The sequence below is a fragment of the Marmota flaviventris genome, chromosome 1 (assembly GCF_047511675.1).
Source record: "Marmota flaviventris isolate mMarFla1 chromosome 1, mMarFla1.hap1, whole genome shotgun sequence".
In the NCBI taxonomy this organism is placed as follows: Eukaryota; Metazoa; Chordata; class Mammalia; order Rodentia; family Sciuridae; genus Marmota; species Marmota flaviventris.
The window spans coordinates 26,538,701-26,552,036 of NC_092498.1; the positions used below are offsets into that span (position 1 = coordinate 26,538,701).

The 13,336-nt window shown below is 35.6% G+C and overlaps 1 protein-coding gene across 3 annotated transcripts; it reads right to left on the reverse strand.

Moving 5' to 3' along the window:
* Window positions 1-2,393: 2,393 nt before the first annotated feature.
* Window positions 2,394-12,970, reverse strand: Steap1 (STEAP family member 1). Of its 3 annotated transcripts, XM_071607453.1 has the most exons (6): window positions 12,865-12,970; window positions 9,991-10,044; window positions 8,803-8,914; window positions 6,142-6,654; window positions 4,811-4,975; window positions 2,394-2,810 (listed from the first exon to the last, which is right to left on the reverse strand). In XM_071607453.1, exons 3-6 carry the CDS (start codon window positions 8,881-8,883, stop codon window positions 2,553-2,555), a joined length of 1,017 nt encoding a protein of 338 aa, XP_071463554.1. In that variant the 5' UTR covers window positions 8,884-8,914; window positions 9,991-10,044; window positions 12,865-12,970; the 3' UTR covers window positions 2,394-2,552. The 3 variants fall into 3 exon arrangements, with proteins under 3 accessions (XP_071463554.1, XP_027811921.2, XP_071463556.1); XM_027956120.2 differs by lacking the exon at window positions 9,991-10,044; XM_071607455.1 differs by lacking the exons at window positions 9,991-10,044; window positions 12,865-12,970 and adding an exon at window positions 11,441-11,501.
* Between the last annotated feature and the right edge of the window lie 366 nt (window positions 12,971-13,336).

Here is a 13,336-nt window from a genome sequence, read left to right on the forward strand (position 1 = left end):
GGTACTGGACTTTAGCTTCAGGTCATGTACAGTGGTCACCAGTGAGTGACTTATTAATTTATTCAAGTGCAGGATTATTTAAAAAAAATAAAAGGTGGAATAATCTGTGACCTCTTCAAAGGGCTCTTGAAAACACCTGAAAAAACTGGCACACAGAAAGAGGACTTCTAATTAATTGAATAAAACAGCACTAAATCCACACTGGAAAATTTCTAATACCTTTACTTTGAAGACTGCTTTTAGAAAAAAAAAAAAAAAGGCTATTACATCTTGTTCATTTTCTTGGAAGAAAATTCTAGACATAGTAATAATAAAGAAAATTACATATTTTTATTATGAATTTGTATGTTTAATTTTACAAATTTTGTGCTAATAGGCCATAATTTCTTACATGCTTCCACAGACACATAAACTATGGTGTGAGAATAACATCAGAATCATACACTTCTTTTTTATTGTCATAAGACATTAAATGTAACTCATTATTAAAATACTAAAGACATCATATTTCAACAGTTTTTTAAAACCCAAGTCCTTGTTGAACAAATGTTTAAAGAAAATAGAGCCCAGGTAGATCACTGTGAGCAGGAAAAGCAGCTCTGCTTGGAGAAGGAAGAAGGCACTGGGCTCAGGTCAGCAAGGATCCAGGTGCTGTTCCTTCTGCTTCAGGGAGAACTGGTGTGACTGTCCTCCACAACTGTGTTAACCACATCAAAAGCTTTATTTAAAAATTAACTTTTTAGTCAGGTGCGGTGACGCACACCTATAATTCCAGCTAAGCAGAAGGATCACAAGTTCCAGGCTAGCCTGGGCAATTTAGCAATACTCTGTCTTAAACTACAAAACGAATAGGACTAGGGATGCAGCTCAGTGATAGCGCACTTAGCACATGTGGTCTCCATCCCATGTTCCACAAAAAAAATGAAAACAATCCTTTTCAAAGAAGCAGGGAGATACCTTCCTTTCCCTTCTCTCTGCCCAAAGTTATGCTTTTCATAACTACATTTGTGTGCCCTGAAACTAGCTGCATCCCTTAGCAACTGAGATTATTGTAAACAACTTACAATGTATAGACTACACTTTCTGGTTTTGTTTTGGTTAAAAATTCTGTTCCTTCTATAGAACTTTCTATTCTGCTTAATAGCATTGTCCTTTAAGGCATCCAGGTAGAAGGAATCCTAGATGTCCCATCCTAAAAGCTTTCTTTTCCCTCTATACTCATTCTGTTGGTTAATTCTACCCTGGATATTCATTATTTCTCCTCTTTCCTCCGTAACTCCCATGCAATGACCTTCATTTGCAAATTTGTTGTCTGTGTCCTAGGATATTGCAACTGTCTTCTTAAATATCTTTAAGGCTTTCCAACCTTCCTTTATCCTTTGCCTCTTACCATCAGATTCATCTCTATGGTATATAGTGATCTTTCTGAAGTGCAACTAATGATGTTAAGCCCTTTTCAAGTTTTTAGAGGCTTCTCCATTCCTAGAAGGACAAAGTCCAAACACAGTTTCATTTCATGCAATGACCTTGGTGATCCATCCAGCCTTCGCCTATAGTTTATCTGGAGTTTTGTCCACAGATTCTGTTCCAGAAGACTTGAACTAGACCTTTCAAACAGGTCATGACATACCAGTCCTCCCATTCTGTTGGCAGGACTCCTACTTACATTTTAATATGCAGCTCAAATAGTTCCTTGTTTTCTGGATCGACATCACGCCTTTCCAACTTTACCATTCAAACAAAGAGTCATTCCTTCCTTAGTGATTCCAGGAAGGCTGGAACTCGATTTCCCATTCCCAGCACTACAGGTGCAGGCACCTGGCCATGCAGGTGAGGGTTCAGGCACGCGACTGCTATGGATGTGCATCTAATGTTACTGTGTCTATCAGTGTAGACACAGTCTGTGTTGATTTTGAGACGAGTGTTTCAGGAATAAACCTGGTTAGAATAGAAAGTTCTGTAGAAATAGTCATACTGTACCTCATAAATATGTGTAACAATTATGTGTTAATAAACAATTTTTAAATTTAAGGAGATGGAATTGCAAATGACCCTGCTTTGATCATCATACACTGTGTGATATGGTGCAGTATCACACTGTACCCAAACATGTACAATTAAAATAATAATAGTAAATACAATAAATTTTTTATAGAAACTAAAAAAACAATAATCATAAGTGCTGAATATACTTGTATTGTAGATTCAGATGGCATATTTTTCATTACTTATGATACATGTTTGGTGGGTAGAAAAGACTGGTATTTTAAGGCCTTTCATCACTTATAGTGCTATATACTCTGACAAATTAGATGTGATTGCTTTTGTTATGCTTAGTTTTATCAAACAGAAAACATGCTAAGATCAGTATTAAAAATGTTGTTTTGCTTTGAATCAAATGTGAAAGGAAACACACAAATTTCAAAATCATCACCCATAAACAGAGAGATAAAGTAGGATCCTCAAGTAGTCATTTTATTAACAAATACAAATTTGAAATGTTTATGATAAAACATGTTAACGTTAAACAAAAATGTGTGTAAATAGTAATTCTACAACTGAGAGGACATCTCAGTTTTGTTAATTTTGGTGACGTCTTCCCAACCACGTCTAATTTTCAGTATCTTCTTCCTTAAGCATGGCAGGAATAGTACAGTTTTACATATCAGGACAATGATTGGGAGAAAAACAGCTATCATAAAAGTTGGAGGTGTATACCATACAAATTGTTTTATATCTACCCATTTATTCCAGGCAAAAATCAATGCATGTATTGTACCAAGTAGAAGTGAAACAATTCCTAGTTTGCTCTGTAAAAGAAAAACAAAATTACCTTAGTGAATTTTGGTTCAATAAGAATTTGTTCCATCCTATTTCATCTGAATCTGTTCTGTTGCTTGGAAATCCTTTCATTTATTTATTAGTGTTTTCCTAACACATTTCTCAACAATGTCCATTCACATATTTCTACTCATTTTACATATTCTCCCTTATCACCTCACTTTTGGGTAATGTTCTCATCTCCAGGCTAAACTGAGAAAATTCACAGTCTTCCTTTTAGTCTTAGGTGATCAATACTTCTATCTTTTCTTTCTCTGCCATTTTGTTCATCTATTTTATGATGTTTATTTTATCATGCTTTGTCTTATGCATTTGCTTAAACTAAAATCAGGAACTGACTCTTATTTATCACAAGGTCACTGCAAAGTCAACATGAAGTGCACATTTCAGGTATTTAATAAAGGTAGGTTGACCAAAGATTACTGCAAATATCAGCTTGACTTCAATGATCTTTATAAACTATGAACACAACTAATGTGATTCACTCTGATTTTGCTAAATGAATACTAAAGTGAATGAATATGTTTTTCAAAAAAATTAAACATTCAGATGAAATGGGAAAATACTTGTAATTATTTCAATGTTTCAGCAAAATCTAGAGATGTAAAGAAAAATTTCAACTTTCTTTGGAATACTCTGACATCATACAGATTAGGTACTTATAAATAGTTGCTCATGTATATAATTTTATGGCATTCTCACAATAGCTCTTCTAGGTGACTTTGATTTCTATTTACTGGAAATGGTCATGAGTCTGCCAGAAGGAATCTAACTCACAATTACTGTACTCTTGAACCCCAATAAATACAATTAAGTAGTTATGTTTATATTTTCAGATATGAATCTCTTATGTAAATCATAGTGTAATTCTGAATGAAAAGTTACTAGATTAGTCATTGAAAAATACATATATTTGGTTGCAGATTAATCTTACCAAATGTGTACTGTATACTTATTATAATCTGGGTATTGTACCTACAGTGGAATGAACTCAGTTGCTAAGATGCAGTGTTTGAATCTCTAATTAAATCTGAAAAATTATGCTCAGCTCATGTGTGGCAGGCAAACATTTCCTGAGGAACAGAGAACTCCAATGGCTTCCAGGCTGAACATACACATTTGGAAAACACTTTGCTTAGAGAATGCAGTATCATCTCTAAACCACATTGGAATAATTCAGATGCAGAGATATTTCCCAGCTTAATTAGATATGTTTGTTGGATATAATGTGCAGATATGTAGAAAGGATAGTGGGGAATGTCTGACTTTGTGGAAATTTCCAAAGATGTCCACCCATGAAAGTTAAGGCTATGTAATTAAAACAATTTTGGCAGTGCTCATGATGGAATTAAATTTAGTCCTTTGAATTTTACAGATATGGGCCCCCTTCTGAAGTCTGGCACAATGTTCTTCTTAAGGGTAATCTTCCACTAGGAGATAAATTTAAGTAAATCTAAGATAGTTTTTGAGTCCCAGGAGTATTTAGAAACTTCAAAGGAGTAAACTATCTAAAATGTAACTTGGGAAAAGCAGGTCTTAAAATGAGATATTAGAATACCTTTGGTTAATAAAAGTCTTTATTTCAATGAGAGATTTTTCACCCTAGTTAGTATAAAGCTGTCCAATTTAAAAGGCATGACTCAAGTCAGGGGATGGGTAAAAGAATTTTTTAATTTGTAGGAACTATTAACCAAGGATATTCCTAGAATATCACATTATAGTTATTAGGTGGGTAGCAAATATAACAAGTTTCAAATGTTAGAATATTTTTCTTTTATGTCTATAAAATGCATCCTATTTAGAAGAAATAGAGAAAAAAACAAGAGAACACATTATTAACTGGAACAAGTGTGGGATATTTATATTGGAAGGCATTTGTTATTCTTTATGGGCTACGGTCAAATATTTAATATTAGAAGCACAAAAAATTGGCCTCTCTGAGGGACTAGAGTTACTTTAAATCATTTACCTGAATATAACGGAATTCTCTCCATGTCAAAGAGTCGCTCACAGATGGAATAGATGTCACAGCCAACAAAGTCAGTATTGCAAGTCCCACAATTCCCAGAGATACATAAATCTCCATTCTCCAAACATCGTGCTCAATCCAGGCATCTTCTTTATTTTGTTGGACCTACCAGAAGGTAAAAGAGGAAAGAAAATATGGAAACCACACTCATTTCTCACCTGTGAATCTCTTATACATGCTTTGTCTAAAATAAGCCTACACAATTTGTAACTTTTTTTTTTTTACATTCCTTTAAGAGTAATTCAGAGGAGCTCTTTCTTTCTTTATATTAATATAATATTTATATAATACATTTTAATTATCTAATAATTATTTAATGGTCTACTTATATGGAATTGTAGTCAATGTAATGTGGTATTGCAAACAGAAGAACAATCAGCATTAAAAAGTAATCTTGTGAGAGTGTTAGAGGATTGAAATGTGGCCCTGTCCATTAAATAAATAAATAAATACATACATACACACATTAATGTATATTACATATTATTTGATACATTTATTTATATATACATATAAATAAATATATACGTATATTTAGTATATATATGTGTGTGTGTGTGTGTGTGTATATATATATATATATATATATATATATATATATATATATATATATATTTATATTTATTTATTACCAGGGATTGAGAACAGATGCCAGAGGCCCTTAACCACTAAGCCACATCCTGGCCCTTTTTAAAATTTTTTGTTTTGAGACAGGGTCTCACTAAATTGCTTAGGGCCTCACAAAATTGCTGAGGCTGGCCTTGAATTTGTGATCCTCCTGCCTCAGCATCCTGAGTTGTTGGGATTACAGGCATGCACCACCCTTCCCGGCAACAAAATATTTTTTATTGTTGTTAAAGTCGTACTTTATTTTCAGCTTAAAGAACATTTCTTAATATAAAACTATATAACTAAGCCCTAATGTGACTATAATAATTTTTTTTTATTGGTTGTTCAAAACATTACAAAGCTCTTGACCTATCATATTTCATACATTTGATTCAAGTGGGTTATGAACTCCCATTTTTACCCCGTAGAGGATAGGAAAGATAGCAGAATACAACAGTCACTAGTATGGCAATATGTAAAAACGTGGATGTGTAACCGATGTGATTCTGCAATCTATAATAAAATTTTAAAAAATTAGATAACTTTCTCAATCCAGGGTTTCAATGGGGGCTTGGGGTATTGATATTACAATGAGAAGAGATTAATTTGTTAGGTGATTTAGACTTTTTAGTTTAGTAATACTGCCAACATCTTTATCCTACCTGTTGGTATGCCCATTTTAGCAACTTGTATCTGTAGGATCGCCTCATTGGATAAGACAGACTATAAATTGCATGTAGAACAGCAAAAAAGAAACTGAGAAGCCCAAACTGCTTTCTTGTTAACAACCACCTATCTAGCCAAGGTGGGAATTTCTTATACTTCGTTCCATTACGAAGCTGTACAATTGCTGCTATCACGCCTGGCAAATAAACCAATGCCAAGAGGGTGATGGAAACCACTGGCAAGACTTTGTTAATGACAAGAATTGGAATCCTATAAAAATACTGTTTATGGGAAGTAACTAAAGGATGAATTATTTCCCTTAGGAGAGTGTAAAAAAAGGTCAGAGATGATATAATAGCAGCTATTTTAATTGGCAGGCGCCATTTTGGAAAGAGTTCCTGTTTGTGCTGAAGTTCTGAGGGGCAATCAAATTCATCAACATGGGCTGTTTGCTGCAAATGCAAAAGCACAGGTCTTTTTAGCATGCTGGTCTCTCCAGTGTCCTCAGTCTACAAAAAAAGAGAAAAGATATATCTTAAAATTGAACAATACATGAAATTTTCCTTAATCTAATTACTTATGGCCCAGTCATTGTGCTTCTCAGTGAATAAAGGCATTGAGAATCTTGCTTTGGATACTGGTCAGGTAAAGATAGCATAGTTTATTTAACTGTCCAAAGGTCTACTTGACTACTTTGAAATTCTCCATTCATTTCTGTTATTCATTTGTTTTTAAGAAAAAAGAAACACATACTTCCAATACCTTCACAAAAGCATAGGTCCTTGTGTCTATTTTGAAGATGTGAAATAATGGAATATGGCAACAGAGAAGTCAAAATTGAAAAAAGGTTTTTAAAATCACAATAATCTCTGGTAAAATAATAAACTTATAAATTGTAATAGTTGTGTTTGTTTTGCAAATATTTTATTGGTTCCTAGGTAACTCTTGGTAATGCACTGAAGAGTGAATTATTCATTAATTCAAAACATGAAGGATCAGGAATAATATGGTCATGACTATTATGGATAAATTATGGATAAAAATCCATAATTTCCATCATGTAGTCTTGCTTTACATAGTTTATTTTTTAAAAAAACTTATTTGTTTAAGTATTGATAGACATATATACTATTGGAAGGTAAAACAAAGGCTATATATAAATAGTTAAATCCCACAGAGATGATCTATTTCCTGAGAAAGTTAGTCTTGATCCAGTTGAATTTCTAGGTAGTCAACAATTCAAAAGAAGATTATATTGAATAATTTGTCATTTCTCCAACTGATACACAGAAAAATTTTAAAAAGCTCAAAATGAGATTTAATATCAGTGTTTCATATTGTGCTATTATTATGAATAAATTTGCTTCTCACTCAACGCTATTATTCACTTTTATAGCTCTCTATATGGAACCAGAACATTTTAATGCTTTAAATGATGTTAGTGATTATCTTGTTCATCTCATTTTATGCAGAGTAACTCTAATTCACATGGTTCTCTATAATTTTCAGTGTTTAAAAAATGATCCCTTTTACCATTTGAATTTTACTTTGAGTAATAAATCACTGTTACATCCAATGCTTATTCTAATTACTCCATCTAGAAAGGCTATAGCTTCTGTCATTTCTTCATGTTAATACAGACTAAGTATAATTAACTGAGATCAATTCTCTGGTTAAGAGTGAAGAATTATGGAACAGCAAGGAAAACAACTTGAAAAGAGAAATGATTTTGTTTTATGTACACAGTTATTTTTATAGGGTATATGTTTATAATTTCTTAATTATCTTTTTCATTTTATGTGATTAAGATAAGATAAATAATTTCTGTTAAAAACTATACTTGAAACAATTCAGAAAGGTAAGAGTTTGGAACTAAAATTTTCTGCCTCTTTTTAAGTCAAATATTATAATAAGAAACATTTAATCCTGTGGTTGACCAAAAGTGGGACAAGGGATTCTTATCCAAAAGTGATTTTTTTTGGTTGAACAGTGAATCATCAATTTACTTGGTGATCTCTTAGTAAGCTGCCACAGTGTCTGTGAGAAAAATGCTTGCTTACAAAAATTATGTTATATGGCATTCTACTTAAAAATTTTTTTTTAATGTTTCTTTTACAGACTGTTAGAATTGGAAGGAACTTAGGGATTATCTCATTCAACTCTTTCTTTCACTTTTTTGTTTTGGTATCAAGGAATGAAACCAGGGGTGCTGAACCAATGAGCAACAACCCCAGCCCTTTTTATTTTTTATTTTGAGACAGGGTCTTGTTAAATTGCTTAGGGCCTTACTAAGTTGCTGAGGCTGGATTTGAACTTGCAATCTTCCTGCCTCAGCCTCTGAATTACTGGGATTTATAGGTAGGTATGTGCCACCATATCTGGCTCTAACCTTTTCACTTTATAGATAAACCAATGCCCAAAATTTTCAGTGATTTCTTGAAGGTTATTCAGCTCAGTCCCTGAATATCAGTCAAAGTACTATTTCTCTCATATGTACCACACTGCCCTTTACCATCACAGTATTAGTGACAGGAACCCAAGTGCCCATATCAGCAGACTAGGATGAAAGTCACTTTCACAATACCAGGAGATACAGAATGGCATTTGAATTAGGTTTAAAGATTTTAATTATTAACCCCTATTTTTTATTATTTTACCAAAAAATCATCATCTTCTAGATTTTTCCTAGGCTTCATTTTCCAAAGTTCTTGGTTTGTGGTATCTTTTCTGCTGTCCATGAAGTCTATAAAATAGTATGGCTTCAGCCACCTAGAAAAATAAAAAAATAAGTAATCTTTTCAAGTCTATTGTATTCATGATGTTAATGTTCGACGGGATGATATGGAGGATTTACTCACTTAAATATTAGAAAAGCATATAACTTTCAATTAAAATTCAGAAAGTGACTGATTTACAGATTTGAAGAGTCTCAGATTAGTGCATTCATGTCAGGAGTAATCACTGTTCTTCAGTAAGTAGTAATTAGTTTTTGTGCAGGAACTGCCAATGTCTACATGGAATACAAACTGTCCCAACCTTTTACCTTTAGAAGTTTAACTCCAGGTTCTCATTGAGAGGAAAGCCAACTCTCCACAAGGGTCAACAAAATTAGAAATGCATTTATTTTTTAGAGTAACAATGTTATCAATGAGAGATGGAGGTAGATGATATAAAATTATACTTCAGGATTATGTGCAGTTTTGGGGAGGGCGGTACTGGGGATTGAACTCAGGGGCACTCAACCACTGAGCCACATCACCAGCGCTTTTTTGTATTTTATTGAGAGAGCTGGTCTCACTGAGTTGCTTAGCACCTTGCTGTTGCCGAGGCTGGCTTTGAACTTGAGATCCTCCTGCCTCAGCCTCCGGAGCCACTGGGATTACAGGCGTGGGCCACTGCACCTGGCAGGATCATATGTTAATAGACTTTCAGTATTGACACTGGACTCCTAACATAATAATTAATTGATTTTTATGGGGAAATGTTTTTGAGTTTCATACAAGGAACAGAACAGATACTGTTAGTAAGGCAAGCCCTGATTAATGGAATAAAAGACTAAAATTGTTATTTTCAAAGCGTCATTTCTTTTTCCCACCAGAGTAATGGGCCAGGCTTTGTTGGTAAGACAGGAATTTCTAGTATATTTCCAGTGGAGGTGGAGTTGTGTTCGATCATTGACATGCCTGCAGTAACTAGTCAACCCTTTGGAAGATATTTTGCCTTTTTTTTTTTTTTTTTTTTACCCGATAAAGAAATCTTTTCCATAGCCACTTTCACAGATCCTCATCCAGGCTTGGTGTAACACTTTTTAAGGAAGACAAACATGATGTTGTAATATTACTCACTGTTTTTATTAGTTCCAAATTTATTTCCAGACAAATACATCTTCAGTTCATACTCTATGAAAAACAGATTAGATAATACAACGGTTGATGGAAAACATTCTGTTTCCCAGTGTTTTTAGATCATCTACATTTTTAGTATGTTCTTAATGCTTATAGAACATCTGTAAAACTTTATTAGGTGCAAAGTTACTTCTAGAAATAGTTTAAAATACTTAAAAACATTCTCCAACTTTTAAAGGTTAGATCTTTACAAAGAATAAAAAGGAGTCACTTTTACATAATGCCAATGTTTTCTTTGTTGAGGAGCTCCTGGAACAGTTTCCTGATATTAGTAATCTTGGAATTTCAGAACATTCATGATGAGGATACAGATTGAGGATCCCTAATCCAAAAATCCAAAACTTCTTGAGCACTGATCTCATGCTACAAGTGGAAAATTCCATATCTGACTTCCTGTTGCAGGTTGCAGTCAAATCACCAGTGCATTAAAAACATTGTATAAAATTACCTTTGGGCTATGTGTACAGGTGCATATGAAACAGGTGCATTTTGTATTTAGACTTGGGTCCTATCCCCAAGATATATCATTGTATTATATGTACATATTCCAAAAAATTAAAAACATTTCTTATCCTAAGGAATCAGATAAGGGATATATAACTTGTAATTGTTGTTTTGATTGTGCACATTCTCTTTCCATTTTTTTCCTGATGTAAAATATTTTCTTTATTTGGAGATATGCCCTTTTTATCTCCAATATTGTGTCAGGAGGTTGTCAGTTTTAGTAACACCCAGGCTTTGGCCATAGAAATGGGCATACGCTAAGTTGGGATGCTACAGCACTACCATGCTTTCCTGCCCCCATGCTGTAAGGAGGAAGATGTCTTTATTTGAATAGGAGAAAGACAACATAGAGAAGTAGAAAAGAAACAGGAGAGTCCTAGTGGCATATTTTGAGTACTATAGTCCCTGAGATTAGATCTTGAATATCTCAACTACACAGTCAATACATTCCCTTTTTGACTTGAGTTGGTTTGAGTGGAGTGTTGATCACTGGCTTTTGAAAGAATTCTGGGTAAAAGCATATGCCAATCATCAACTATTTGCCAACATGATTGTATATAGATACTAAAGAGGAAAAAGAGAAATAAGGCTTTGTGCCACTCTGAAAAAGCGTACATTCTATTGTCAGGAAGTATTATTTCACTTTATTTGGTGATTTAACCAACATTGTAAATAGAGTAATTTGGAATGGTATCTAGAAGCAGAATACCATCTATAATCAAATGCAAGGAATAATTTGACATGTTTAAAGGCTATTTTAACTTGGAGTTTCAGAGTTAAAGATAACATATAAACACATGTTTGTTCAATAGTCATTAACTATAGCGGAAGGAATGATGTCAGACAGTGGGAACGAACATAAAGTTAAATGAGCTAAAGCCTCTACCCTTAAACATCTTGAAATCCAGGAGAAAAAGCAGCCATTTCAACAAGTAACTTCATGGTAGTATGCTGTATCCTAAAAAAAAGAAAAAGTTTTATGGAAAGATGGTGGCATTGGAAGGGAAACAGAGTCCTGGGACATCTAGCAAGTTGGCAGTGTTTGCTGACAAAGGGCCACTTTGAGATTCCAAGTGCAAAGTCAGAGTGGCCCTGGAGGGAGATCATGCTGAAGAGCAAAGCCAAGAAAAAGTCCAGGGCCATGAGAGAGAGAGTGAGTGAGAGAGTGTTGACTGTGGGGACCACAGTACACTTTGTGCCCAGAAACCAGGAAAATAAATTATCAGTCAAAACATATTGGTTTCCAACAGACATTAACTAAATATATAATTGAGGTTCTACAGAAAATTTTCCTTTTCATACAACAAGCAAACAAACCTAACAGGAAACAGCAGTGTGAAGATGTTAGGAACTCCAGAACTTGACCCAACATTCTCTAATTTTCTTCCTATTAAAAAGTGGAGCATATTTCTGATGAGACTGTTCTGTTTTGCTGTACCAGGATAGCGGGCCTGGTGTTCCTGCTAAATATTGACACAGCCCAACAAACTCATGTTTATGGCCAAGAATTTAGAATATCAAGAAACCCAAAGACTGGAACACATTGTGGGTTGCCTTGCATTTCCAACCTTCTATCCTTTCAAGCACACACTTGCTTCAGGACATTTAACTATGTGAAGGGAAGGTAGTTTTCTTCACTGCATCGTTTTTGTTTTTTTTTTTTTTTAAGCATTGCGCCCCCTCCCCTATTTAACATTCATGCTAAATGAATGGCCATTTATTAAATGTCAGGATACGGATGGGATTTTTTTTTTTTCTTCAAAAAGAACAGAGAAAGGAATTTGGAAGTGTATGTAAATTCTAAGTCTCTAAGCCCCCTTCAGTAGATTTGACTAGAGCGACATGTTTAAACACCTTGATGGACTGTTTTGGAGGGAACCTGAACCACACCCAGATCCTGAAAGAGTCGGACCAAAGTTTCAAGTACCTAATAAAAACTTCCTGTTACTAGGAAACCTGAAGCCGAAGTTGCCCAATTTTAAATATTATGTACCAACCATTCATCAATGCAGTGCAAACCGGTGGGAACTTTACCAAGTTGGAAAACTTGCCATCAGAACCCAACCTGAGGACTCACTTCAAAAGCCATCGGTGAAAAGGCCTCCAGTGAGTCCCCGGCTCCCACCCCTGGCCAGGGTACGATCCCGCGGTGTGCTCTGCGGTGGGGTGGAGCCGAGGTAAGCAGCCAACCGCGCCCGGACCGCGGCGGGCGTGCGACCCTTAACCACTCCCGGGGCTGGGGACGGGCTTCGCGGGGGGCGCGCGGGCGCAGGGAGCAAGCGGCCAGCAAGGCCGACTCGAAGGACTCACCAACTTTTCTTTGGGACCCGACGGTGAGTCTGGCAAGTCCGGCAGCAGTGGGTGCTGGAGTGCCGGCCAGGAGGCTCTGAGCCCAGTTCCCTAAGCTGCTCGCTCCGGGCTGACCCCGCCCCCTCGTCAACTGCGCGACCAGCGCCGCCTGCTGGCGCCCGTGTCTGCGGGGCTCCTGCTCAGATCCCCGGTCCCCACGTTGCAACCTGGCCCCTCCCAGTTTCCTTTCAAATAATTCGGCCCTCTGCTTGAGATCTTCTCCGGGCTCTTAAACCCCTCCCTAACTCCTACCCCAACAACGCACATTCGTGCGTCCTTTGGAGCAGTGGTTCTCAGACTTCGAGGTGCATCACAACCACCAAGTTTTCCAAATTGGTAAAGTTACCACGGGTTTTCTAGAGAAAGCCTAGAAAAAACCGGCTGCTGGAATCCATTCAGTTTCCAATTCAGTAGTTCTGGGAAGGGGCCTGAG